This window comes from Thunnus albacares, chromosome 8 (assembly GCF_914725855.1).
Source record: "Thunnus albacares chromosome 8, fThuAlb1.1, whole genome shotgun sequence".
Lineage (NCBI taxonomy): Eukaryota > Metazoa > Chordata > Actinopteri > Scombriformes > Scombridae > Thunnus > Thunnus albacares.
The window spans coordinates 23,356,851-23,384,730 of record NC_058113.1 but is presented as its reverse complement, the minus strand read 5'-3'; the positions used below and the strand labels follow the sequence as shown (position 1 = coordinate 23,384,730).

Genomic DNA, 27,880 nt, shown 5'->3' with positions numbered 1-27,880 from the left:
TATTTACGATTTAGAGGGGTTTTTTTAGTGCTTGGTTAAAAGATCACTTTCCTTGCCTGTTTTTGATTCATCCATCATTCCACAAGGACAAGAGTCAACATCTTAACATGATGTGATCAATCACTATTGATCCATGAATTGACCAGCTTGGCTTGTTTTTCTTTGGCTTGTTTCTGAAAACTGATTTTCGTTTTAATCCTTTTGTTTAGATCAAGTCTGTTTCTTCTACTCTCTTACCTCGTTTGTTTGACTCAATTTAGCTGTTCCACCTCTGCACGGAGAGAAACCCTTCCCCCTCCATGTGGATCACAAACCGCTCTTTGGCATGTTAGGACAGCAGCTAACCAACTCACTGATCACATGGAAACCAATGTGCACATTAAAGACAACATATGAGATGCAGTACCATAAAGTGCTTAATGTCTCATCAAAGTATACACTTGATTACACTCTCTTCCTTGTAAAAACCCCTAAATTGACTTAAAATCCCGTCTAATTTGATCTTTTTTAAACGATTTTACTCCATTTTGTTCCTGGTGAAAATATGACTATGATATTTTAAAAAGGTTATTAAGGCTGAAACGAATTTTATTTAATTTCCCCTGTTTAATGGTGTCAAAATTCAAACCCCCTTCTTTGGATAGGATGATGGTTGTTTTATAAATATCTGAAAAAATATCTTTTTTTCTAGAGAAACACTGCAAATAAAATTGCTTCCCTTACCATTGGAGGACACATTAATACTACAAATTGTCCTGCAGTAATTGTAAATTAGTAAAGGCTCTGAACTCTTAAATAAAAAAACATAGACGTCCTGATTGAAATATTATAAGAATATTGTGAGGATTTTTGCTTAGGAGTGATTGGTCAGTTCCCACATTTGGGCCTTTCCATCACACAATATATGCAATCTATCCTTGGGGACAATAATTGTGAATCACGTGGACATGACCGAGAGTGTGTGGGGGGTTTGTTGGATGAGAAATGGTCATTTGTATTGACCAACTGACCACTGCAGGACAGAGAGGAAGAAAAAAACGCGTCCACAGAAAGAAAGACAGGGCAGTAGTGAACACTGGCGCACAAACATGGCAGAAGGTAAGTTTTGGGAGCTTTTTTTTTGTGTGTGGGGGGGTGGGGGGGTGGGTTATAAAAGTGGTTTCTGAAGGGGCTGGGTTTCCTTGCATTGTCTTTGAAAATTTTAAAAGGGGGGGGATTCTTCAGCAAATTCTAACCCCCCCACCCCTCATTGTTTAGGGGGAATAGGTTGCCAGCCCCCCTTTGTTTACCTCCCTCTCCCGCTTTCCCTCTCGCTGCGCAGCTTCTGCTTTTCACAGCATTTTGCATGAAAGTGGCAATCTGTGAGGATTACCCAGTTTGAGGGCTAAAAAACAAAAAAAAGGATACGGTAGCTTGGGTGCTAATTTTGACTCAAGGCAGAACTGAAGACATGGGCTCCGTTTCTAACCAGGAATTCCCAGGTTGAGTAACTAAATAAGCTGCATTTTTTTAATTGATTCATTTATTTTGCTTTTTCACGGGTCGATTGAGTCGTTTTGTGGAGAACTGTCTGTCTGATTTAAGTGGAACATTTTAAAGGCATTATTCTCACACGTGATGTGCAATCCGTGTGTCTAATAGTGCATTAAAGTCTCTTTAGAAATTCTGACATCATGAAGCCTCCAAGATCACTTATTTTGTACAAACTCGTGGCACATTCAGTGAGAGTGGAAGTCTTAATGCTGCTCTGCTCTGATGCTTGTTACTGTGTTCGATTTATTGATTCGTATCGATTAATGATACAGAAAAGCGAGAGAAAGAAGTTTTCGGGTTTTAAACATTTTTTTGAGGGGATATAGTTTGTGTTTTTTTAAAACGTACTTTCTTTTGTGAAAGTTTTTTTTTTCTAACGTTAAACACACCTCTCATTGCAGGAGTGTGTAAGACCGAGGAAGATGAAGGACCGAGTACCGAGGAAGATTCACAGTCTTTCCACGGACTCGGCGTGTGCAAATGGTTCAACGTCCGCATGGGCTTCGGGTTCCTGTCCATGACCAACCGAGAGGGAGTGCCACTGGACGAGCCGGTTGATGTATTTGTCCATCAGGTAGGACGACTATCTGCCCTGGGGTTGAAACTGTGACCAATGTTTAATAACGAAGAAACTTGAAGAACCATGTGCACATTTGCGCTGCAGAAATATCCAGTTATTTGCTCCAAAAAAATCCAGTGAAAGTAAAATTTCTTACCAGCAGGAGTGAGATCATCCCACCTGTTTCCAATGCAGTTTAATGAATTTACTTTTTTCCCTCCAAACTAGTCTTCCTTTTTAAAGCAGTGACTCATCAAGTAAAAGATACCTGAATCAAAAATACTGAAAAAAAAAATTAAGTGAGTCAAAACAATAAAACTAATACTCCAGCGGGCGTTTAAATAGGTTTGATGGAAAATAAGATAATAAATGGTATTTTTATCTGCTTTCCATAGATGCTTGTTGTTTTTTTTAACAGTGTGGTGGGTGTATCTCTCTCAGAGGAACACGTGTTGCGGGGTCTCCCTCGTGGTGGGGGGATAACATGATGTGATGAAGGAATAACTGTAGCTTTAATGCTTAAAACAGCTTTAAAGTTGGCAGCAATGCACACAAGATTGGTTCATCAGAGTGGCGTGTGAGCTGCATGAAAACGGCTTTTTAAAAGGAGGAGAGAGCATGTAATTGATCCTCTTCAGAAGCCGTTGAAAAGTCGATATTTGGTCACGTTTGGGTTTGTTTGCAATGTGATGAGTGAATGGGTTATTTTGCCATTTATCATGGCGTCTGTTGACGGAATGGAAGCTGTTGAAATGACTTTTGAGTGATTTTGGAATTACAGATTGAACAAGAAGAAGAAGGCACATCATCTAAATTAATAACTTAATCATAAGGTTCAAATATGCATTTTACACACACCCATTTCAGGCAATTATAAGATTTTGCCTTTTGTGGTACTTTTATTTTAACTGATCTGAGATTATATATTTATGCATCAATATTTTAAAGTATTTTTCTCTGAGGGCTGTTAAAATTGTCACACTTGTTGAATAAATGTAACCAGATGCAGTGTTACAGTTTACACTCATCTTATCTTTTTTTTTGTCCTGTATTAGACAGTTTTTCCATTCTTCACTCTCGGTTTTAATGTTTCTCATTTAGACTGAAGGCACACACAGTAAATTACCCAGTTCAGCCAGGTTCAACCAAAACCTTCATTCACCTTTTGAAATACAAGTGGTAAAATGGGAGGTGGGGAGGCGGGGGTGCGTTTCCCTCCCAGTTCTCGTGTGAGTGTGTGCCTCCATTGCTGTCTGATAAGATAAAGGGGTTAGCATGTGAATGAGAGGAGTCCCCACTAGCTGCTCATTCACCTCAAGGTTCCTGTCATAAAGTGATTAAAGGCTCTTTTCTGTCTGCTCAACCTCCTCTGTGTGTGCGGTAGCGTGTTATATTAGCTTTAAAGAAGACAGGAGATCCCAGGGTTTATTTTATTTAAAGGCCTCCAGCTGTGGAGACATTTACCTACCAAAGTACAATTCCTTTTTTTCCCTTTTTGTGATAAATGCACCCATACATTTAGGCTTATCATCCATAATGTTGTACTTTTATTCTATTCAGCTTTCACGTTCACATACTCTGTTGTGAGACTCAAGCAGCTCTCTTCCTGCTGTCTGTTTTATGATGATGCATATAGAGACATTTAAATATTCTGTGGAACAGTTGTAACTGAAATATTGTTTGACTACATGCACAGGAAGTTGGTTGGATTTTGATTACTCATATTGCAAACCAAAACACGAGTTCAACTGACAGAGACATAGACTTACAGTTAGCTACTCCCCTGGTTAGAGATTTAAAAGAAATTAGAAGCGGGTGCCTCTTTGTCTCAAGTTGATTGTTGCTTCAGATTACGGCTGCAACTAACAATTATTTAAATTATTGTGTCATATTCGTCTGGTGTTTACTTTCTCGATTAGTCATTTGTTAGGGTTAGTCAGGAAATGGTGAAGAATGTTTCCCGAAGCTTGAGGTGCAACCTCAAACGTGTTGTTTTGTCCGGACCAACAGTCTTAAAACCTAAAGATGTTCAGTTTACAATCACAGAAGACTTAAGAAACCAGAAAATATTCACATTTAAGGAGCTTGAACCAGATAGCATTTTTTTCTTAAGAAAATGACTCAAAATGATTAATCGATTATCAAAATAATAGATGATTAAATTTCTGTCAACTGAACAATCGATAAATTGTCTAATCTTTGCAGCTCCACTTTAGATTCTTCAAAGGAAGCTCAAGTTTAGACAGCAAAGTTGTAATAATCTTCACCTCAGACCTCAGAATTTAACACCGTTCCCTGTCATCTTTTATCAACACTTACACTTGGATTTCTCATGTTATATTCACAAGAAATGCGTAACCAATGACTAACTTCCCTCTCTGTCACTGAAAAAAAGGTAGACGCACACGTGTCAATGATGGATGTAAGGGGGTTATGGCAATGTAAAAGGCTTCTACCCTAAAATTAGTGGCCGCGTGTCAAGGAAAATTAACTCCCAGGATCCACTGGCCTTTGTGCAGGTGGACAATAGAGCCATGCATCTGAATGAAGCACCCCTCGGCCGTGACCGAGCCCCTCTCTCAGCAGCAGTCCTGCTTTTGTCCTTCACAGCTCTGATGTCTTTCTCTGCCTCACTTGGCTTCCAGACAAATTCTGGAAAGTTTACAGTAGACCCCACTTATAATCAGGTCCTTCAAGTTAAAGGCCCCACTCTGATCTTGTACCTGCCTGTGGGTAACTCGGCTAGACCTGATGTGGGCATGTGGCTGCTGAGGGTCCGTTATGGGGGTGGGGAAGGTCACACATGGGGGACGAAGTGGGTTAACGGTCACCAGGGCAGAGAAGCCTGATGGGATTGAGGCTCGGCAGACGTCCATGTTACCACTCAAATGTCATGGCTCACCAAACGTGTTTTCTCGCTGCATAGGACTTTGCAGCAGATGCTCAACTGTTGGTGAATATCACAGGATTAGCGATTAGAGAAGATGGCTCTTTTGTTTGTTTTTGTTTTGCTCAAGCGTTTTTTTATCAGGCGTGATTATCGGTTTATTATTCTGACTGTGTATCCTGGAGATTTAGATCTTTTAATGAGCAGCCAGTCTGAAAGGATTGTCCTGTAATGTTGGGTTTGATTTAATATTGGGCCTCAGACTTTCCTCACAATAAACCTTGTGCTCTGTGAATCAGTTTGAATGCTTGTGGTAAAAGCAAAATGCAGACTTGTAATTACTGTAAAAGACGGATGTGAATTCATCCAAAACTGAAAGAAACAAAGTGGGATTAAATGTCTGTCAAAACAAACCTGCTACATCATTGATCTTTCTCAACAGTGTGCTATAGTTGTGACAATGTAATCTCACGATCCCGCCAAGGGAATTTTAGAGAGGGGTTTCCCATGTTGTGTTAGAAAGGTGCTGGGTTTGATCCTCAAAACCGCACCACACCTTCCTTTATCTCTTTTTTTTTTCTTTGGAAATTTGAAATGATTCTGGCAAGACACTACTACAGAGAAAGGTGCATTCTCAAAGGTCATTTCAGGTGAACATAGTTTAAATGAGTATTTAGATACGCAGGAGGCCAAATTATTGTTTACTCTCAGCATTTTAACCTCTAATTCCATTGCCGTCCCCATTGTTGATTAATTAAGCGAATCAGCCCCTGCAATTCTGCTCTTCATCAAACAAGCTGCAAAATGAAATCCCCATGTTTTTTTTTTGTTTTTTTTTTCATTAACAAGATGTTACATATTGAGGCAGTGATATCAAAGGTAGATATCAATCATTTAGACCAACAGTGCCTCCCCTCAACCTTTATCTTGCATGTCTTTCTGCCAAACAACTATCCAAGGAATGTCACCCTGATCCTCAACCTCCCAGAGAAGCCATGCTGCCTTCTCACCCCACCCCCAACCCTTGCGCTAACCCCTGCATCCTGCAGTTTAGGGTTAGTGGTGGTGGTCAGTGTGTTAGTGGAGCTTTGTGATGTGGGTGGGAAGAGAGATGGGGGTGGGGGCAGCAGTGTGGAATGCTGTTCCTCCAGAGGGGGGATGGGTTGAAGGTTATCCTCATCAGGTTTACTACTCAAACACAGCAAAAAGACAAAGCAGCATTAAGCAACAGTATCTTATAACTGCAGGGTATGGTGGGAACAGCAAGCTTTGTAAAGTGTGTTTATTTGTCAGGTGAGACATAATGATCACCTTAAAATAACAAAAAACCTGATAAGTCCTATCTGGCTCTGATGGCACCACACAGAGAAGAATGGGTGGGGGTTGTTCTCAAGGGTCAAAGTCTCCACAGGCTCACTGTGGAGTTGATTTGGTCATTGGTGGTGTAAAAATCAAATTATCACTGTACATGTCACATTTAGATTTATCTGCTGTATGTCTGTAATAAGAGAAAACCTTCATTCATCCCATTGTGATTTGACTCTGGCTATCATGAAGCAAAGGGAGTTCCTAAACATCAAAGCAATAATTTTGATGATTAATTCCTCTCCCCTTCTGCCCTTCAGAGCAAGTTGCACATGGAAGGCTTCCGCAGCTTGAAGGAAGGCGAAGCAGTGGAGTTTACCTTCAAAAAGTCATCGAAGGGCCTGGAGTCGCAGCGAGTTACAGGACCAGGTGGCATCCACTGTGTGGGCAGCGAGCGGAGACCCAAAGGCAAGAAGGTCCAGAAGCGACGCTCGAAAGGTGATAGGTAAGCAGGGATGAACTGGGAGAAAACAGGAAAGACATTTACATTGCTCCCTTCCAAAAGCAAATAAAATGGGTGTTCTGAAATACATCAATGTCACATAAACTTCAAAAATGAGTATAGTGTGTAATTTCATTGCCTCTGTGAGATGCTGTATAATGGTGCATCTCATTATGTTTTCTCCTTGCTGCACTGGATGCATAACTCATCAAATATCAGAGGATATTTTGCAGAAAATCAAGTTGGAGAACTCCCAAATAATGAAATAGTTCTACAACAGCCATTCATTCACACTAGCATTACAATAGAACTCATTTCATTACAATATACAGATTAGATCTTGACTTAAGATGAAAAAAAGAATAGATGTAAACTACAGTATACTGTATGTAACGACAACAGGTCCTTTTTATATTAGGTGCCATTGGAAGCTCAAGAGCTCAGCAGTCCACAAACAGTCATTGTTTTCAGTTTGGATCAGATATACAATAGTGTTTTTAGTTTTTCCCTATTTTCCTTCCTCTCCCTCAACCCCAACCCCCACCTCTAGCCCTAGCAAGGGTCACACCAGTAGGCTTGACGTGTGACCTGGATCAATAACTGTTTAAATCTGCAGGCCCCTAGTGAATTCACACTCAATGACTCTCTCTCTTCCTAAACCTCCTCTACCAATGAGATTTGCAGCTCTGAAACTGAACTAATAACTCAAAAATCTAAATTAATCTAGAAAAGTACAGAGTTTTTTGTTTTTTCCAGGACCTCTTCCTCTTTAGAGAATGAAGAATTTTTACAGATGCTTGACAGTTGTAGTCATCTCGGTATGATACAAGTAGCCATAAGAATGTCTTTGATGCTGTAGGAAAAACTATACAGTATTTTCATTTCAACTGAAGATATACATGATCCTTGAAAAGTAAGAGCAAATTTCACAAGTCCAGGTCTTGTGAAAGTCACCAAAAAAAAGCTAAAAACTCAATGCTGCTCAACCTAACAATAAATCTTTGTTCCTAAAATATTTCTTCTGAAAATCCAAGGATTTCAAGCAAAGGCAATAATGCTAAGGGGGCCTTGATTTTTGGGTCATTCTTTGAATATCAGTATGGTGCGGGGTTAGAGGTGTATCAACTTCACCCCACTGTCAGTTGTGATTAGAGGCAGAGAGTAGTCAGTGTGAGAGCAGAGATCATTACCGCCTCAAAGAGTCCTGGGAGGCTTGCTGTGGTTCAATAACTCTCCCTGGACCACACTGATCCATGGACAAGATATCTTTCCGTCTAGCATATTTCATTATGCAACATTGAATGGTGTTGCATGGTTTTATTTATGATTGATTGATCATATATACAACCGATAATCAGATATCCTTGGGATAGTTTTAGACCAGTTCTGAGTTCAAGTTTTGCCACCAAAGTGAACCCCTGTTTTTCAGTCCACATTTCATAGACCACCTTTGTGAGTGTATACATGACTGAGGGAGAGGAAAAAGCTCCTGTCCATTTAATTGATAACAGATGCAAGAGCCCAGCAAGAGGGTGAAAGGTCACAGTTGTCATGGCAACAGTGTATGAGTAAATGCAAGAGGACTGGGGGCAGGGATGGGTTTGGGGGTAAGAGAACTGAGGGGAAGGTGGCACAGGTCAGGGTTCAGAGGTCATTACTGCAGCTTTTCAAAGGACAAAGGACCACTTCCCCTTCCCTCCACTTGCCTCCTGATCGATGCTGATGTAGGGAGGTTCTGTGATGTGACGGTATAGACCTTGACACCACCCCAACGGCCACTGCTACAAAGCCACACTGACCCCTTGGCAGCCGCCCTGTCCAAACCTCATCTGCTGCAACAATGGCGACAGGGGGTCCGCAGTGGTACAAACTGACCATCCCACTCTTACTATCCATCTGTCTATTGCCCGTGCACGCGTGGCCATTCTATAGATTATGTCCAAACAGAGGTGGCTGATGGCACCCTTATGGCTTGCGCTGACCCCTCATGGTGTTCAGTTCTCCAGTTCAATCTGATGAAACGGGTGTCTTACTTTGATACAATAGAATCCAATGGGAAGCCTATTTTGAGCAGTGACAAACTGACAAATAGGGCAAGCTGTTCACAATATCTTCAGATGTGATGCTGCATTCTACTCATACTCAGTTGACTCAAAAAAGGAGCTCTGCCACATAATTCTTGTAATTCTCTCAATCTCATTGCATGAATTTCTAAACCCTAGAAACACTCCTGCTTGCCTAAAAGCTTGCTAATAAGATGATTTTATAGCTTTTGGTTGTAATTTTTGACTATCTAAGAAAAGTTAAGACATGTTTTGAAGTGGTTCAACCTTTTGTGTAGAGCAGCGTGGTGTGACCTGGAATGGCCTTGCAAGATTTATGACCAAATACAAACTCAAGTCATTCCAGGTGAAATGTTGCCATCTAGTGGCAAACAGGTGCAACTTAAAGTCCCTTTGCACTCAAAAATGTGTTCTGCTTATTGTCACTTCATTTGGATGTTTGAGCTTCACTGTGCAGAATGATGTATGTGCAGAGAAAGTGTTTTCACATTCATCTGCTGGTGGAAAGCAGATGAATGAGTGAACCAGGCCAGGGTTGCAGCTTTGTGGCCACTAATGAACTTGAAAAACTTGCAAAGCTTTTAACACATTTATTTACTTCTGCTTTTTGTGAGGATGTAGATAAAGAGACGACGTGAGCTGTTTTAATGTAGTTGTGCACTCTCTGGAGAGACAACATTCAATTGTTAACAACTGTGATCTTAACAAATATCTCATTCTGTTTTGGGATTGGACATAGTGGTCCTTCTATCAGAGTTAAACAAGGTAGATAAAGCCGTGGGGCCGTATTCATAAAGCTTCCTAGTACAAATAGTTGCTGCTGGTGATGTAATTCTAAGAAAATGATTAGAATTATTATTCAATAATTATATTTCTAAGAATTACAGTTAAGACTAGAATCTGGTAAAGACAAAAGTTATTCACAAAGTATCTTGGTGCTTAAGAGAGCTCCTACAGTGAAAAACTGTTAGGTGTAGGGAGGAGGACTTTTAAGAGGCTTCAGAGTTTCTTAAGCAGAGGAGAAAATGGTGGAAAGACAAAGAGGCAGGAGAAATACTCTCCAAACGCTGAATGACAATGAGTTAATGAAATGCTACAGATTAAATCGTGCAGGGATAATGTTTGTGGTCGATCTCATTAGAGATACACTCACATCTCCCACCCAACACAATAATGCTATGATGCCAGAAATGAAAGTGATCATAACACTAAAATATTTGGCAACTGGAAAAATTTGGAATTGGCTGGCAGCTGGAAAAAGAAAGATTTACATGCCAACCAACGCTGCTACTTACAGCAATCACAGAAATTGATGAAAGCTAAGCCATTTATCCCCCTGTTAATATCAAATAGATTAAGTACTAAAATTACCAGCATGGTAAATAAACATAAGAAAATAAATATAACAACTATCAGCATGTGAATAGGCTACTGCACAAGTAGACCTGTGTTTTCAAATATTTCATAGGCTACTTTTAAAGTAAGACATACAATTTATTCAACAGAAATGTTCATTACATAAAATAGTATTTACAATTACACCATGTGTTCATAGAGACTAAGTTCTATGATTAGGCCTATTAATTTCACTCTCCATTATATTCCCATTACCACTAAGACTGTTTGTTTTTGTTTTTTTTTTTTTTTTTGATCAACCAATCACACATTTTTTTAAAAAAACGAGTCATACCCAGCAACAGGTCAACCACACCTCCTCAGTAAGATAAAAGTTTCTGTCCCTTCCTTGCTCAGAGTTGCCTGAGAATTTTCCTAAATCACTCCTAAGCTAGGACTCTATGACCTGTTGAGTAAATAAAAGTCATACAATCATACAATAAATCTCATTAGGGAAGAATTCCATTAAATACAAATTAGGATAAGCTAAAAGGTCCTCTCTTGCTCTTGCAAACATTTTACTATAGTGTAATGGTTTCTGCCTTCAGATAACTGATACCCCCTGCCAGTGTGGATAAGTCACCAGCAGATGGCTGTCCTCTACCTCTGACCTAGGTATTGAAGGGGTTCCCAAAATCTACATGCAAGACCATCCCAGCCTTGCTTAGGGAACCAGGGTTCAGCCTGGCTTCTATAATTACCAGCTGTTGTTGAACCGCTCTAAACAGGCTTTTTAGTCAGGAATGCCTGACAGCCAGGTTGCAATGAAGTGTATTGGTGCAAATAGGTGTTGGAGGTTTGAAAGTACTCCAAGATGGCCTTCTAACGGGTCCTCACTGGAGGAGGCCTACTCTGACGGTCGAGGGCACTCGCCCGGTTTTATAGGGTTGCTTCGATGCCCTGGCCTTAACAGTTTGGCCGATTAAACACCTATATTAAACCTTTCAACCTGATTCTGTACTGAAATTATACCTCTATCACATGTGCAACAGGTTGATCTCAATCGTTAAATCTAAACCTTTACAATTCTGTTAATAAACATTGCAAGTTTATCCTTAGCAAATTTCATTATAAATTTGTAAATTTCATGTCAGCCATATCCCAGGGGGGCACCTTCTCACCTGGAAGAAGATACCAGAAGACCTTAGAGATGAGCACAAGTCAGGGACTTTGGTTGGAGTGTATGTAAATACAATTTAATTTAATTGTATTACTGACAGGGACAGTGCATATTAATAACATTTCTGAAAATATGCCAGAGTTAGGCAGAAAGGCTAATTTTCATCTGTTTTCCCTGGGCAGGCAAAAGTTTGAAGCACAAATATTACGAATAAAAGCATTGAAAATACCATCAACAATAAAAGTGGTGAAAATATGCTGATACAAACAAGCCTGAACTGCATAGAGACAAGAAACACAGGTCTTAAGACAGACAAAATCAACAATAGCATGACAACACATACAACAAATAGCACGACAACACATTCAACAAATAGCACGACAACACATTCGACAAATAGCACAACAACACAATGTCAGGACTGGTAAAGTGTGGATGTTATATACAAAGCTTATGATAAACAAGAACAGCTCTTACACCAAGCATAATAATGACAAGTAAGACAACAAACAACATGAAAAACACCTCACTATTCTAATGTTCACAAGTTTGATTTCTAATGAACGAGGCTCTTAATGTTGTGGTGAATGAATGGTAGTTGGCAGTTTCTTATGTATTGTTGTAAATTGTTCCAATCTTGTGATGCTCTGACAGAAAAAGCAGATTGGCCAAAACTACTTTGTCTTCTTGGATTAAGGCACTCTCCTCTAGTTGTTGCTCTAGTAGTTTGGCTTGTTTTTAATGTGATATAAGCACAGAGTGGTGGAGGAGCCATATTGTGTGATACCTTGAGGACAAAACACAGTCTACTGTATTTAACCATGTTTTCCCAGCTTGATAAGCTGTGCTTTTTCAAAATATTGCAATGATGGTATCCTTGTGGCTTCATGTCTAGAGTTTTCATTGTTTGTTTGTGCAGAGATTATATTGGCTTTAGCGTGGTTTTATTGACATGTCCCCAACTTGTCAGACAGTACGAAATGTGTGGGAAAATCATTGTGTTCATGAACATTTTAGCTGCATTAATGCATAAACCAGTTGTATTTGTTTTTTTCAAAAATGAGTAATGCAAAATGCAAAAACTTGAGTATAAAGTTGAAGATGCACAAAGGCGAACTGGCAAAAGGACCTCAAGTGACGACCCAAAAAGGAAGGCCAAAAGGAGAGATCCCTAGTCTCTCTTGGCTTTTCTTTTTATATAAATACATCTCCCCTTTCTTACATTCCTACATCCATATATGGTCTTCCACCAGGACATCTACCAGCTACATGCTGATGTTTTATGGCTTTGCAGATAACATTGACCCTTCTTTGACTGTCACTTTCACATGTTCACGGAATGTGTTGTAACTTCCACTTTTTTACACTTGAGGTTGTTGTGGAAAAATTGTGAGCATTGGTCAACACCTCATGTAGAAGAAAGCGTTGAGGAGCCTGATGTCTTATGCTGAGAATATTTATTGAAACACTTGGTTGGCCAAGCAGAGAACAGAAACAGTAAACATCAAGATGGTTTGCATCTGATGCTATCTCTTCCCATTCTGCCTTCTGAAGGTCTAACCTTTAGTCTTTAACCCCAACAGATGAGCATACAATATGAAAAATTAGTCTAATTGGTTCACTAGTTTCAAACAAGGAACTGCATTTTACCTGTGTCAGTTCAGGTCACGTTGCATGGAGCTTCAGGTCACCGTCAGCGTATTCTCTTTTGAATGTCTGATTATGCCCACGAATTTACGCATTCACCTATCATCTGTGTTGTCTAGGGAGTCTCGGGCCATCTCCCTGACCCTGGTTACCGGGACAATGCTGGTTCGGTCTTTATCAGAGTGGCTCCCACTTTCCCAAACATCACAGATAATTACTCTGAGTCTCAAGGAAAGGAGAAAATGTCTCCTTCTGCTTAAGAATATTAGTGTGACCCTAAGGCCCATGCTTGACCAAGTATAACCCAATTTATAACCCCTAAAGATGGAAAATTCCATGACAGACTTTAAAATTTAGGGATTTCTGCTAGGTGCAGGAAACCACAGCTTCTCCTTTGGCCTCAGGTTCTCTACCGGGTTGTCTATGTCCTAGGTGATTGTTTGTTTGTTTTTCTAGTCTTGCTTTAAAGTTCAGTAGAAATTGTGCATGTTCCGCACAACTGGTGTAAGACATTTGACCATGTTTTCCCTTATCACCAATTATAATAAATAATTTAGTCAGAGGTAGGTTTGAGTGGAGTTTGTCTCCACTCAGTTGAATTTTCTCATTGAAAAATCAGATCACAAATTATTATTCATAGCAGAATATTTTTGTCTTATGTCTTTAAACACACATTATACCTGATTAAATGTGCTCTGCTCTTGTAGGTGCTACAACTGTGGAGGCCTGGACCACCACGCCAAAGAGTGCAAGTTACCACCCCAGCCCAAGAAGTGCCATTTCTGCCAGAGCATCGACCACATGGTTGCCAACTGCCCAATCAAAGCACAACAGTCCTCACCGGGTTCTCAGGGAAAACCATCGTCCTTGAAAGGGGACGAGGAGGAGCACAGCCACTCAGCACCGCCTCCCGAGACCTCTGATTAAACGAGGAGTCGGGCAACACTGAAGCTGGGGGAAGCACAGAGGCCAATCAAACTGCTTTGATGGAGAGATGGGACGCCAGATCCCCTTCCACCTGTTGAAGCTGCTTTTGGAACTACCTCAGGTTGAAATGATTTCTCATGAAGAATGTTGCTGAAGTTTTCTTTTGTTGTTGTTTTTCATTTGGTGTAACACTCAGGAATACTGCTGTATTATTGCACTCAGGACGCTTTCTAAATATATAAATCACTGCTGTTCTTTGAGGGGTTTGAGATTGTAGTGAGCAATGCCATGTGACGGATTATCTTGATGAGTTCCTATAGAATCTGCGTTTTCTTTTATGTGATACTTTGCCTCTGCTGTGGGCATTACACCTCTTCTGTTTTTGCGCAACAGTCAGTCAGTATGTTTAGTATAGACCTACACTTTTGCTGCCTTACCATTTTGTCTCCTTCCTGACTGTTACACCTCACTATCTGATGAGGCAGAGGAGTGACAGTTGGTACCTCTGTAATGAATGTTAGTGTGCATATAGCATGGGGAACGGGAGGGTTTGTGAAAACACAGGGGACGGGTTTTAGGGTATAGCTATAGGCAATGTATTGGCACCTGCCAATATTGCAATTGACCATCCAGTTTTCCTGGGGCCAAATGAATGTCAGACCAGAAGTGTTTTCCAGCTTTTGGTCAGAGTTGGGGTTTTTTTTGTTTTTTTTAATCATTTCATTCTTTTCATCCAGCGTTTTGTTGGCTGTTTAAAGGTGCACAGTCTACCTCATTGGTGCATGCTTGGCCTTGCTACTAAAACTGTCATCCTAACCACTGATGGTAAACCAAATATTCTCTGCTTGGAATACAGTTTTGGAGATTGTGATTTGAATTGGGATTAAATCAAATCCTTTTTGCACTACAGTATTGATGCAGGATTTGTCATTAGTAGCAATAACTTCCTTATTAATTCTGGGAGCCAGAAACATCCACAGTATATTCTTGTGTTATTGGCTGCTGTGACAAATACTCCTGCTTTATAATTATCTCAATTTGGATTTGATAGAATTCCAACAAATGTGATACTATACTCAACACATGTACATCATCACTTCTAATAAGATACTTGACCTGGACTGAGTTACTGAGGGGTCCAGCTAGCTCTCCTCTTGATACTTGAATAAAATGAGGCAGAATCAGACATGATGTTGCCAGTGGGAAGGCTGGTGTTTTTGTTTATATCCAGAGTGATCCATTTCTAGGTAGTTATTTAAGACATTACCTCCCTATAACCCTTAGTAGGGTGATAGTTCAGGAACACCAAGCCTGCACGGAGGAGCATATAGAACTAGCTAGCTAATCAGCATTTTACTCCCGTTTTACAGGAGAAGCTGACAAGACTTTTACACCCAATTAATATATATGTAAAATTATTCTAAAGCCTTTTTTAAAATCATACTACGTATTTATTTTCATCAAAGAGTGCTGCAGCTTCTCCTTATGCTCCTGTTGAAGCCTCTCGGCAATGAATGTTCGACCAGACATCAGAAAACTGCCAAATGTCATTCAAAGCTACATATGACTTGAGAATATATTTGGGTAACACATTTCTAACATCCAGGTACTCGTATTACTTTGTACATATGTGCTTGATAACAACTTGTCCTTAACAATAATTCAATGTCGTATAAATACAGTGTAACAATAAGATATTGCAACACAATGAGTAACAATATACAGTACATACTGTACAGGTACATAGTTTTAAGAGGACTGACGTAAACTGTGATTTTATTTCCTTTTGCCTTGTATGATTTTTCTGTTTTTTTAGTTATGTGCACAATGAGCCTCTCAGAAAAGAGACCCTTTGTGATACCTATCTATCTATGCCAAAACCAATGCAATGTTACTCTGCACTAATCATGTGTAAGATGCATTAATTTCTTTTTTTTATATTCAGTTTAATCTCTTTTGAATATATGTTCCATAATTTATATATATATTTTTAGACTTTCAAAAACCACATACAGTCAACTGCTTTTGGGGGGAAAAAAATAAATACCTCCACTCTTAGGCTCATCTCAGGAATCGCCAATCTGAAAACTCAGGGAATACTTCAGATTGATTGGAAGGAGTCAAGGAGTGTTTATTCACAACAAAGTAGGGATGAAATGTTCATCCTTGTGATGTGAACCGTAGGACAAGGGAGCCAAAGTAAAATGGGCTTGCTAGTGTCTGCTTTTGAATGTCTTGGTGCAACAGTTTCTCTTTTTTACTCATTAAAAAAAAATCATTTTGGTCAAAAAAAGCAATGATTACAAATGATGTGAAAACGTTCAAACTGAGATTTACAAACTTTTTGACTCGTCAACTTTCCATGCACCCAGTGTGATGATGATCTTTATATTTTCTCCTCTTTGACATAACATGCCATGATATATGATATGATATGATATGATATGAAGAAAATGTTCCACTATTATTGTATTTTCCTCTATAATCGTTGTAGATGGGGATGTAGTAGAATATTGTAAAGGGATTGGGGCTAGTAGTATATAATCCGGGTTTGTCTCATCTCAACACATGGCCGATAACTTGGTGTTTCAGACTATCAATGCTTATGACAAAAAGAATGTGTCATGGATGACTTCACACTCAGATCTTGTTTCATACTCTTTCAAACTTACTGGTTAGGTAGTGCTTATACTGGCTGTTCAAGTTAAAAGCAAATTCCACTCATGATGTGAAAAGATGGAAAAGATTGTTGAAATAAGTGCTCTGATTAGGTTTACTTTTCTCTGCATTTTCATGTGGAATAAACCACTCAAACTGGCTTACAGTGATTCTGACACCCACTTTATTCAGATAAAGGTTGAATGAAAGTGTTGTATTGTAATGTTTGCAATATCCTGCTGTACTTAGTGATGTTTTCAAAGTATCATTTGAAAACTAAAGTCCATGACAGACTAATTGCAACAAACCTGTTTGACCCCTCAGTGGTGTGTTATTGTGATTTGATTGTCGGGTGTTAGATGGGTTAGATATACCTTGAAAATCCAAGGACCTGTAAGACTATGTGCTCAGGGTAACATTTGAAGCACAATAAAAGCATTCTGCCTCTGTGCTTTTCATGGTACATCTTGTTTGTGACCATCAGCCATTTCATTTGTGGTGTTGTATTTTATCGGGTAAATGGCTCTAGCTACTTCCAAAAAAATGTGCATTTATTACTGATGAATGTATCAATGTTTACTGCCATAAAACTACAATTATCTTGATCTCAGGTGATTTAATGGCTAGTTTGTAAATGATGAGCAGCATGTAGGCTTTTCAAAGTATTACTGTGATTATGTTTCTATATGTAAAGATCTGCTCCATTTCCTAATAAATATGTCAATATTCATGTGTATTTTTTTATGTTTTCCTCTTTCCAGAGATCAGAAAATATTTCAGCCACAAGATCTTTATTATACCACCAACAGGCATTTGATAAGTCATAGAAGAAGTACTTATATCAGATATAATCCTCATAGTCACTTACTCATATTCTGTATTGAGTAAAAGTAGTAATACCAGACTGTAAAACACTCCCATTATAACCAAAAGTCTTACTGAAGTAACATTCATATGTAAAAATGAACTGTAGTATCAAAAGTACTGATCATGCACAATGGCTCCTAACAAAGGAGGATACACCAGCCAAATATTTTTTTTACAACCCAAATATTTCCCTTTTAATGGTTTATAATTAATTATAAAGCCTTAATAACTAATTTGATTCATAAAAATAAAGCCATTTGTTGTAACTTGTGTAAACCCTTTATGGCTTACTAGAAAATGAAACCAAGAATTTTAATGCAGCTATTTGAGGTGCAGTAAATTTTTAACTATTTCTAATATACTGTTGGGAAGGTTTATTTTAAAATAATATATTTTGTAAGCTCATTGTATGTTTTCAATGCAAAATAACTATGCTGTCATAGAAATTTATTGCTATAAAAAGTATATTTTAGCTGTGATAGTTGTTAAGTTCATTAGTTAATACAAACTAAAACTGATTTGCCAACAATTCTGATAATAAATTAATGACTGAAGTAATTTATTAAACAAATAAACAATGACAATTTGTTTCTAAAATGTGAGGATTTTCTCTGCCAATTTATCTAAAAATGCATTTTAGATAGAATATATTTGGGATCTTGATTGTAATGTAATAGAGTGGAAGTATATAGTAACATAAAATTTAAAAACTTAAAGTTATGTAAAATACCCTTTTGAGTAAATGTGCTTCAAGGACAGATTCACATTCACATTTTCTCAAGTCTGTCTTAAAACAATAGTCAGGTTCCCAAATGAACATTGAAAAAGGTTTTTATTGCCATTATCATTTCTCCTGTTCATACTGGCCATTAGAAGATCCCTTCAAAATGCATTTACAATGTCCACAAGCCTCCTTCTGTGCAAAAATGTATTTAAAAGTTTAGCTGAAGCTGTTAGTCATCCAAATTGGTCAAATCATGTAGATATTTTTTAATGTTACAGTCTTTTTAGTGCCGAAGTCCCTCTTTTTGCTGCTATACTTCCACTGCATGGAATTTTATGCTAAAAAGACTGTAAATGTGGATATCCACTTGATATGACTAACTCAGACTGCTGAAGCCTCATATAAGCTTCAGATTAACTTTAAAATGCATTTTTGCTCAAAATGATTGTGTGGACACACTGTGGATTTTGGCCCCTATCATATACAATGAAAACACATTTGAAGGGGATCTTTTAATCGCCAGTATGAACAGGAAGAACTGTTACAGCAAAGAAAACCTCTTTCAGTCTTCATATGGGCAGGTGACAGCTGTTTTAACACACACTTGAATAATTGCGAACCTTTAACAACACTCCGTCTCTGCCATTTTTGTCCATATTTGGACTGTCATCTGAGGACGTTAACAGTGGTTAATTGAGTCATTCAGTCGTGCACGATGTGAAATGTCGACGAATACTTTCATTTCCTCTTTTTTTCTGTCTGGTAAGCCCCTGAAACCAAAAGTATTATGACCATCATCCTGGTTAAACGCAGTGCATTACCGTGTTTGTCCTCTAGAGGCGCTGTTCTCTGTTTATATTTTCAATGACACAACTTTATCGGTAAAATCCAATATGGCCGTACAGCGTGAAGAATGCTAGCAAGACTCCCTCTTTAAATGATAAATGTTATTGAATAGCGGTGTTGTTTTTTGTATTTTTAAGTGAAGTCCAGTGTCGCAATGTGGCTACCACTTTACACAGTCTGCTCAAGAAGCCAGACAACCTGCAGAAGACGCTTCGCCGCTGCTCTTTTAAAACTGTCAAGGCGCAGAGATCAGACTCACGTTTCTCACCTCAGTCATTCAGCTGGACCTGGTGCACAAACATGCAAGGCTCTTCAGTTCAGAAAACACGGAGACCCTTCTCAAGTCGTGCAGTAAGAGTGCCCGTCCAAACACACGTTTTGTTCTTCATTCCTCTGACCAGGCGGGTGTGATAACAGCAGCTAACGTTAGCTCCAGTTTGTGCTGAAGGTTGAGAGACAGCTCATGTGTTAAAGGACAGATTCACAGTTTAAGTCTGTCTTAAACGGTCTGTCTCAACAGTCAGGTGCAGGTTAAAACTGAGCGGGAGATCCTTCCTCTCTCAAAAGTATTTTAGCTTTGTGCGAGTCAAAGTCAAGGACCTCTACGGCTTAAAAGGACAACTTCTTAAATGAAACATACAGTATTTCATATAACATATGAGGACAACGTAAAAGGACAATGGACATAAAAGACATACAGACCTTGATACTGCAATGTAACCCCTTTTTTCATATTAAGTATTTTACTACTGCCTGTGATGATCCTGTCTGTTGTCTTTTAGTCTCTTTGTTCTGTTTTTGTCAAAAATAATAATACAAATAAAGTTTTTTAAAAACAAACAAACAGTCAGGTGCCCATATGAACACCTCTTTGTAATCATTTCTCCTTGAAAAATGCATTTAAAAGTTGATCTGAATCTTATATGAGGCTCAAGCAGTCTGAGTTAGTCATATCAAGTGGATATCTGCCACATTTACAGTCTTTTTAGCATCAAATTCCCTCTTTGTGTTTCCTTGGACAGTGTTTCCCTGTTTAGCTTCAGTGGGACTATAGTAACACAATTAACTAATTTGGATGACTGAAGCTTCATATTAGCTTCAGATAAACTTTTAAATACATTTTGCACAGAATGGGGATTGTAGATTTTGTCCCCCATCACTTACATTGTAAGTGCATGATGAAGGGATCTTCTAAGAGCCAGTATGAACAGGAGGAATGATGTTTATTTATTTGTTTTTCTGTCCCTTACAAAGTCGGATATGGTGTATTTTAGTTAATGTTAGAAATGACAATAAACCAAACCAAACCATAAATATATATGGCAGACTTTGGTTACAAATTGTGTTATGTGCAGAATTTCATATGTTTTTTGATTGCCAGGTTGGAGGATGTGGATCTGCCCCCCATAGGTGCAAAGGATGTCCTGGTCAAAATGCTAGCAGCTCCAATCAACCCGTCTGACATCAACATGATTCAAGGTAATTAATTTGTTAGTTACATTCACACTAGATAGCAGCACTTCCAAAAGAGTATAATGTAGTTAATTGTTTCAGTAATTAATCAGCTTTACCAACAAGAACAAGATTGCAAAACAAACTATTTTTTAAATAGTTAATTATGAAAACCTTTTTTTTTCAGGGACTTATGCTATAACACCTGACCTCCCAGCTGTTGGCGGCAATGAAGGAGTGGGTCAGGTCTTAGAGGTGGGCAGCCAGGTAAAGTCCCTCAAAACAGGAGACTGGGTCATCCCAAGAGATGCTGGTCTAGGTAAATTACCGCTCAACATATACGGGTGAGTCTGCAGGGTCACTATCATGTCTCTCTGTGTAAGATCTTTGAGGGTTTTTTTGTGTGTGAGCAGGGACGTGGAGGACAGCAGCCGTGCTAGCTGAGGATGATGTCATCTCACTGCCCAATGACATTCCCCTGTTGTCTGCTGCCACATTGGGAGTGAACCCCTGCACTGCCTTCAGGATGCTCTCTGACTTTGAAGACCTCAAGCCAGGTAACCTTTTACAAAGTTTTAGTTTAAAGTTTAAAGCGCTGCACCCAAATGCATAACGTAGTTCCCTTTTACAGGAATTGAAACACATTTCCTACATATACGGGTGTAGACATTCAAGGAGTCCTTTCATTTTCATAACAGCCCACTTCCAAAAGGAAAATGTTTGTTGAATTACATTTTCAGCAACCAAAGGGATGAAACCCACAGACATAATGTCACAAATATTTTTTAACTGTTTCAAATTGTATTTGTACACACCGCTCGAAAAGTAACACTACCTGACTTACAGAAGTAGTTATCACCAGTACAAAAGAAACTAATAAACACACATCACAGCCTTGATTAAGGTTATGTGCTGATATTTGCAGGGTGACTGTACATAGGAAGGGATCCTACACCTTCAAACCTCCTTAAGTGTTCATTATGCAACAGGCAAGCTGATGAAAACAGGATGCCTAATTGAAGTGCTGGTAAATTCAAAATCTAAATGGGGAATTGAGGGTGCAGTATTCTTGTACTTATCTATCTTAAAAATACGACTAGCTGTACAGTAGTTTTAGCCTTCATGTGACAGCTCACAGTTCCCCTCTATTTCCTGTCCTTCCAGGTGATTCTGTGCTCCAGAATGCAGCCAACAGTGGAGTTGGACAGGCTGTAATTCAGATTGCTGCTGCAAGGGGAATAAACACGATAAACATTGTCAGAGACAGGTAAAGTCAGTCATACTGGATTAACTACACTGTTTTTTAAAATATTGTGTGGAAATAAATGACCACGCTTACATTAGTGAGCGTAGTGGTGCCTGCGACTGCCCCAGCTGCTTCTTGATTCACTATGAAGTATATCAAGTCTTCTCAGGAGACTTGTGTTTTTCAAACAGGGTTAAAGTTGTTCTAGATGCTGTTTTTCAGTCATAATCATTGGTTCAGGTTATCAGCCTGTCGCTGTGGTTCACCTGACTGTGAGATAATAGGGTATTTTTGTCCAAGGGTGTCAGAGAGAGTTTTATTTTGTGTGCTAGAATTTATGACTGTAATGAACTTCTTCATTGTATCTTCCCTTTCAAAGGCCAGAGTTCTCACAGCTCAGCGATAGGCTGAAGGCCATCGGAGCCAGTCACGTGATCAAAGAAGAGGCGCTCAGGCGGCCTGAGATTAAGGAACTATTCAAGGTCTGTGCAACTGAAGACAGCTTTAGAGATATGATTATGTGTTTTTTCTTATCTGTGAATAAACACAGTACTGATGTAGTAATGTTTTTCTTTCGTTCTAAGACTTGTCCAAAGCCTAAACTGGCATTAAATGGAGTCGGAGGCAAGAGTGCAACAGAACTGCTCCGTCATCTACGGTGAGGATGCTGAATAATCTGTGTTGACATGAGATGTTACAGTGATGAAAAAAGCAGATCATAATGTGCCATGTTTATTATTTATTCTAGGGTTGGAGGATCCATGGTGACATACGGAGGGATGGCCAAACAGCCCGTTACTGTCCCTGTGGTAGGTTGAATGGCCTCCCAGATTTAACATTACATTTCACAGATACCCTTTTTTTTCTCAGTATGTCTTACTACACTTGCTCTTCTCCAGAGTGCTCTTATTTTCAAGGATGTGAAGGTTCGAGGATTTTGGGTCACACAATGGAAGAGAGATCACGCACATGGTGAGTAGGCCTGGAATTGCCTGACTCATAATTTAAGTCACATAAAAAATTACTACATGAGTCTTTTCATATTTCTTTAATGAGAAATTCAACTAACTTCCTCCCTAGATGACAGAGCATTTAGAAGCATGCTGGATGAACTGTGCTCCCTCATCCAGCAGGGAAAGCTGACAGCTCCTGCCTGCACCGAGGTGGGACTCCAAGAGTACTGCAGAGCTCTGGACACTGCTATGCAGCCTTTCACCTCAGCTAAACAGATCCTAATCATGTGAACTGGCTGGTCTCATCAACTACTGAGTGCAGCCCCAAGACTGTCGCGTTATTGTTGATGTGTCACTCAGATCTGTTGCTCAATCACATACTCATTAAATATGTCTTCACAGCAGGCTCAAGGTCCAGCATCATGTTCTTTAATGACATTGTGAGTTCTCCTTGGTTTACTGCCAGTAGTTAATAACTCTGTAAGTTTTTTATAGGGATAAGAGGTGACAGGAATCATTCAGGATGCAGATAACTCAGTGTTATCTGTTAAGTAATATATTGTATTCCTTTCAAGTTATATAGACACAAGTCAATAAATATTAGTGAACAGATTTATTGTTGTGATATTACTGATATTCACTGTGCATTGTTCCTCTGTTGAAATGACATCAACACAGTCTTTTTAAAACTTGAGCCATATCTGGCTTTATTAAATAGACAGTAACAACAGTAAAGTGAAACAAGTACCAGTCTGGATCTGAACCTGAACCTTACAGTTGCATAGTATGAACTTCATATCCTTCAGCCAAAAGAATTTCTATCTACTGTAAAATTAAAACATTCAAGCAGTACCAATAAACCTTGGTAGAAAGGCCACATTAAAGATCGCTGAAGCCAAAAGTTGCTTTTTCTTGCTTAATTATATCTAGTGCATGACTCATTTAAGTTATAGAATTTAAAATATGAAAACAACCTGTCATGTTAAATGTTAAATATTGTCTTACAAGACAACAATATTCAAAGCTCTTAAAATCAGTTTTTCTATGCATTACTCTTTGAAGCTTCAATAATTTACACATCATCTGTGATATAGATGATATTTACCTATTGGCCAACACCAGACTTACTGCCACAGACAGTAGTGGCAGCAACCCAGCAGAGATTGAAGCTGCCCCTTCCTTTTCCAGACATTTTTCATAACTTTCAAAGTCTACCTCTCTGGCTGAACACACATGGACAGCACGGCAGTCACTGTCACACTCTTTCAGGTCATAGCTGACAGAGTTGAACTTATAGTACTTCTGTAGGTAGCAGCGGTCTTCAGCCATACGCTTCAGAACCTGATGCATGGAGGCTGGGGAGGCGTCTGGTACTCCGAAACTCTCTGTGAGGCGGTACTCCTTCTCCCAGCGTCCCCGGGCTGCATTAGCACGAGTCAGGTTCAGATAGTAGGTCACCACATCCTGAGTTTGTTCAGACAAGTGGGTAAAAAAAAAAAACCAAAGCAATGAACATAAATAAAAAAGGTTTCATGGAACTGACACATCTGTTAATGGCAAATAAAACAAATAGGCTGTGTGTTGCAGGTATGAAAGGCTTCAAAATCAAATATATTTGAATGTAAATTATACAAATGTATAGCCTGCCAACATCCTTGACTTACTTTGACCAGGAGTGTTTGGGTGTCATATTCAAAGACACGAATTCCAGGGTTGTTGGCTCCGTCCACAACTCCAGGCAATGATGTTTTCCACGGTGAGACCCCTGGGCTGAGGAACATTGTACTGAGAGGAGTGTCTGTTGAAACAGAAAGACTATCCTCACTTATTACACTAATATTACCACTTTCTGTAAGGAACAAGGCCATGTAACAGCTGGACACTTTAAAGTAAAATGTAAATGTATGTCATGTCAATAAAAACCAAATAAAATACCAATAAATCACATGTGATGCAAAACAATTCAAAAAAGATAAGTCGTAGCAGCAGTACTACAACAGTTCAACCTTCATTCTCTGAATCGTAGAACATGCGGAAGGCATCAGTATGATGATGGCCGAAGAACTGTCCGAGTATGACAGGATGATGCTTCTGAATTAACTCCAAGTATTTCTCGTTGAACTCCGACCTGTACCATGATTTATTTCTCTTCTTCTCAAAGAAACCTGGAGGAACGTGGCCAATGATGTACACCTGATAGACAAACCAGTGTACAGTTAGCAAAAATCATCTATTTTCACTGATAAAAGCCTGAGTTTTACTATTTGAATTTATCTTTTTGCAAGGCAGGAGTGGAATTGGGCTGGAGCACCCTGCAGGAACTTTGGAGTCTTGTTGTAGAAATTAACTTCTTTTTCAAGATATAATTACTCATACAAGGATGTTAAGTCAAAACATTCTTCCTGTTTACCCTAGTGACCAGCATAGAAAAGAGGAATGAGGTATTCATCATGCACTAAATGTTTTGGTGCTCACTAAGAGGCAATTCAAGTGACAAATGACAGCAAATTAAAAGTAGTGAAAGTCCCCTAGACACCCAACCTCCAAGTATGAGGGCGCCCCCCTCAATCTAATTTAAACCCCTGCTGCAAGGCACAGATAGACAAGATGATTTGCCTTCTCTTTGTTGTTGGCCGCCTTTGTAAGAACCTCATCGGCCCAGCTAAACTGGCTCGCTGGGTCATCCATGTCCTTGGTCAGCTTGTTCTGGTCATAGTAGAAATTAGTGTTAAGGACCAGCATCCGAAAACCTGTTCGATTCAGCAGCTTTTCTGTATAATATCCACCTGAACAAGAGGCAAAACATTGCAGAAAATTAATGACACAATTAGACATGTGCTTTGAAAAGTGTAAATTGTGTTTTGTGCCATGTGTCATACGTATCCACCTCTTTTAAAGGTTTTTCGGGAATCTGGATCCAGCCACTTCTGCCACATATCTGCTGTTCGGTCATAGATGTTGTTTGGGACTGCTGGATGCTGGCTCTTAGGGTGGTAGTCATGGTTTCCCAGGGCAGAGTACACTTTACTGTCTAAGCAAGGCAATAATGGAGAACATTCATCACCAGTTAAGAGTTAGTCAATATTAAAACACTGAAGTTAATGTTGATCTGCAATGTTTTCTCCTTAACATAATGTCTCTTTACTTCACACATACTTGGAAAGACAAGATTTATGAGGTCGGTGAGGTTCCTGATAATGCTGAGCACTGCCTCTTCTCCCAGATCCTCGTTGGGTATATGTGGTGTGTCATCTCTGAGAAGCAAAAGACAGGCTGTTAAAATCGGCTTTTTTGTAAATTAGTTTTAGGAATAAATGATGAGTGGGAGGAAGATAGTGAAGTTTTTTTAGTTTCCCACAATTCTGTTCAATAAAGTAGAGTAGTAATATAATTTACAATGGGGGCCTACAGCCATATACTTTCAGGTGGCCTATGTTTACAAGCTGTGCCAAAAGTGGATCACATCTCATGAAAAGACATAAACACGATCATTATGAAACTGGACAAGCATTTGTCTCCCCAGAGACGGACTTGGGACTTAACACAAGCCATGCACCAGGATTCATAAAAATGTTCTTATTAGCACTGAGAAAACAGGCTACATACCCTGTCCATACAATGAAATCTGGATCTGGCAGAATATCCTTCATGGCATATATAGAGGAGTTGATAAGGTGCCATGGCGAGTCACAAGCATAGTCTCCAAATCTCCCTGCATTGGCTGCAGGTCGTCTATCGCTGGATTCACACACCAATTCAGGCTTATTGTTCAGTGTGTATGATGGGTCCAAGTGGAGGTCCGTGATGTGCCAAAAGTTTCCTGATTAAAGACGATGAGTAATTACACACATGAAATTGTCCCTGCTCTGTGACTGGAAATTTATACGAAACATTCAGCGGCCTGGCTATGCTCTTTTCGCTACTTACCTGACAGGGCAACAACCTCTTTGAAAAGCAGACAAAAAAGGAGCAGCTTCACTGCAGACATGTTGAACTCTGAAAGAAGCAAACACTCGAATGATGTGAGTTATCCCTGTCTCGGGTAACAGCGGTAAGTCTATAAAAAGCAAGATAAGATACAACTATTCATGAGGCGTGTTTTGGAGTTGGCCCATTCCTTTGAAGTGAGATAATTCTATTGTTAACATTTCAAATAGCCTATAAAACGAAGATAAAAAGAGAGCCAGTTCTGCAAAGCCTGGAGACTTGACAAGTTCAAATGCCATTGAGCGTTTTTTTTTTTTCTCAATTAAAAGAGTTGTATCCGCTATAGATTAACACATGTTTGGCAGCATGCCTGCATGCACGTACCACGGTGTGAACTGATAAACTGTGAGGCAAAAAATTAAATAACCTGTCATGTGGAATTCCAAAGATTTAATTAATATGATTGAAACAGTATAATAACTATATAGTGCCACGGGTGTCAGATACACCTTATTATTATGTAGGCTAAAGATAAACTCAGTGGGTATATTTTAAATTTATAGCAGAGGTATGGTTAACAGCAAGTTTTTAATTTCTCTCATCGATGTGTTAATTTTTACAGCCGTGTGACATTGAAAATGAAAATGTTTCATTATGATTCATTGTAGGCTATGTATAACTCACTTGGGGTTAAAAAAGCAGAAGTCTTAGGTGAACGTGCTGCTTTCTGGTAATTCTCGTAAATGCATAGGCCTACTTCTCCAGAGACCACCGACTTCTTAGAATTATTTGCTTGAATTATTACAGGAAACAAATAGCTCTCCTGACAAAATATTTTTGACTGTAAGGTGTTTATACAGCAGGTAGATATTTTAGAATTTCAACGTCTACTATGCCTATCGTTATTTTATAAATATAACATACAATATCAGAATCAGAACCAGATTTTTTGCGATGTAGGTTTGCAAATACAAGGAATGTGCCTTGGTGTTGTGGTGCATAAGAGTCAAAATATACACAAAATTAAGTAATCCTAAATCTTTTTTTTAAAAAAGACAGACATTTACAAGAAAACTTGTAAAATATATTCTGTGAGAGGAGCTGCTGCAGGTTTAAATTTTAAATTGAAGAGAATGAAATGAAATGTTGACCAGAAATGTGCAAATGTCTACAGTGTAAACAGTATATGCAGTGTGCAATTAATAATAATGCAACCTGTATAATAATACAACTTGCGTTCATGTAATATATGCCACAATATGCAGCCTA

At 39.0% G+C, this 27,880-nt stretch overlaps 3 protein-coding genes across 4 annotated transcripts; 2 read left to right on the top strand and 1 right to left on the bottom strand.

Moving 5' to 3' along the window:
* The first annotated feature begins 948 nt into the window (after nucleotides 1-948).
* Nucleotides 949-17,326, top strand: lin28aa (lin-28 homolog Aa). Of its 2 annotated transcripts, none has more exons than XM_044359753.1 (4): nucleotides 949-1,098; nucleotides 1,935-2,107; nucleotides 6,605-6,789; nucleotides 13,719-17,326. In XM_044359753.1, the coding sequence occupies exons 1-4, from the start codon at nucleotides 1,089-1,091 to the stop codon at nucleotides 13,936-13,938; spliced, it is 588 nt and encodes a 195-aa protein (XP_044215688.1). In that variant the 5' UTR covers nucleotides 949-1,088; the 3' UTR covers nucleotides 13,939-17,326. The 2 variants fall into 2 exon arrangements, with proteins under 2 accessions (XP_044215688.1, XP_044215687.1); XM_044359752.1 differs by lacking the exon at nucleotides 949-1,098 and adding an exon at nucleotides 1,201-1,481.
* A 1,646-nt stretch (nucleotides 17,327-18,972) lies between these two features.
* On the top strand, nucleotides 18,973-23,090 carry mecr (mitochondrial trans-2-enoyl-CoA reductase). The gene is made up of 10 exons (XM_044359906.1): nucleotides 18,973-19,384; nucleotides 20,415-20,512; nucleotides 20,673-20,804; nucleotides 20,899-21,042; nucleotides 21,650-21,752; nucleotides 22,111-22,213; nucleotides 22,316-22,389; nucleotides 22,480-22,540; nucleotides 22,631-22,703; nucleotides 22,812-23,090. Exons 1-10 carry the CDS (start codon nucleotides 19,188-19,190, stop codon nucleotides 22,973-22,975), a joined length of 1,149 nt encoding a protein of 382 aa, XP_044215841.1. The 5' UTR covers nucleotides 18,973-19,187; the 3' UTR covers nucleotides 22,976-23,090.
* Nucleotides 22,985-26,722, bottom strand: smpdl3b (sphingomyelin phosphodiesterase acid like 3B). Its single transcript, XM_044359905.1, has 8 exons — nucleotides 26,612-26,722; nucleotides 26,291-26,504; nucleotides 25,841-25,938; nucleotides 25,572-25,715; nucleotides 25,301-25,470; nucleotides 24,691-24,877; nucleotides 24,349-24,482; nucleotides 22,985-24,148 (listed from the first exon to the last, which is right to left on the bottom strand). The coding sequence occupies exons 1-8, from the start codon at nucleotides 26,670-26,672 to the stop codon at nucleotides 23,786-23,788; spliced, it is 1,371 nt and encodes a 456-aa protein (XP_044215840.1). The 5' UTR covers nucleotides 26,673-26,722; the 3' UTR covers nucleotides 22,985-23,785.
* Between the last annotated feature and the right edge of the window lie 1,158 nt (nucleotides 26,723-27,880).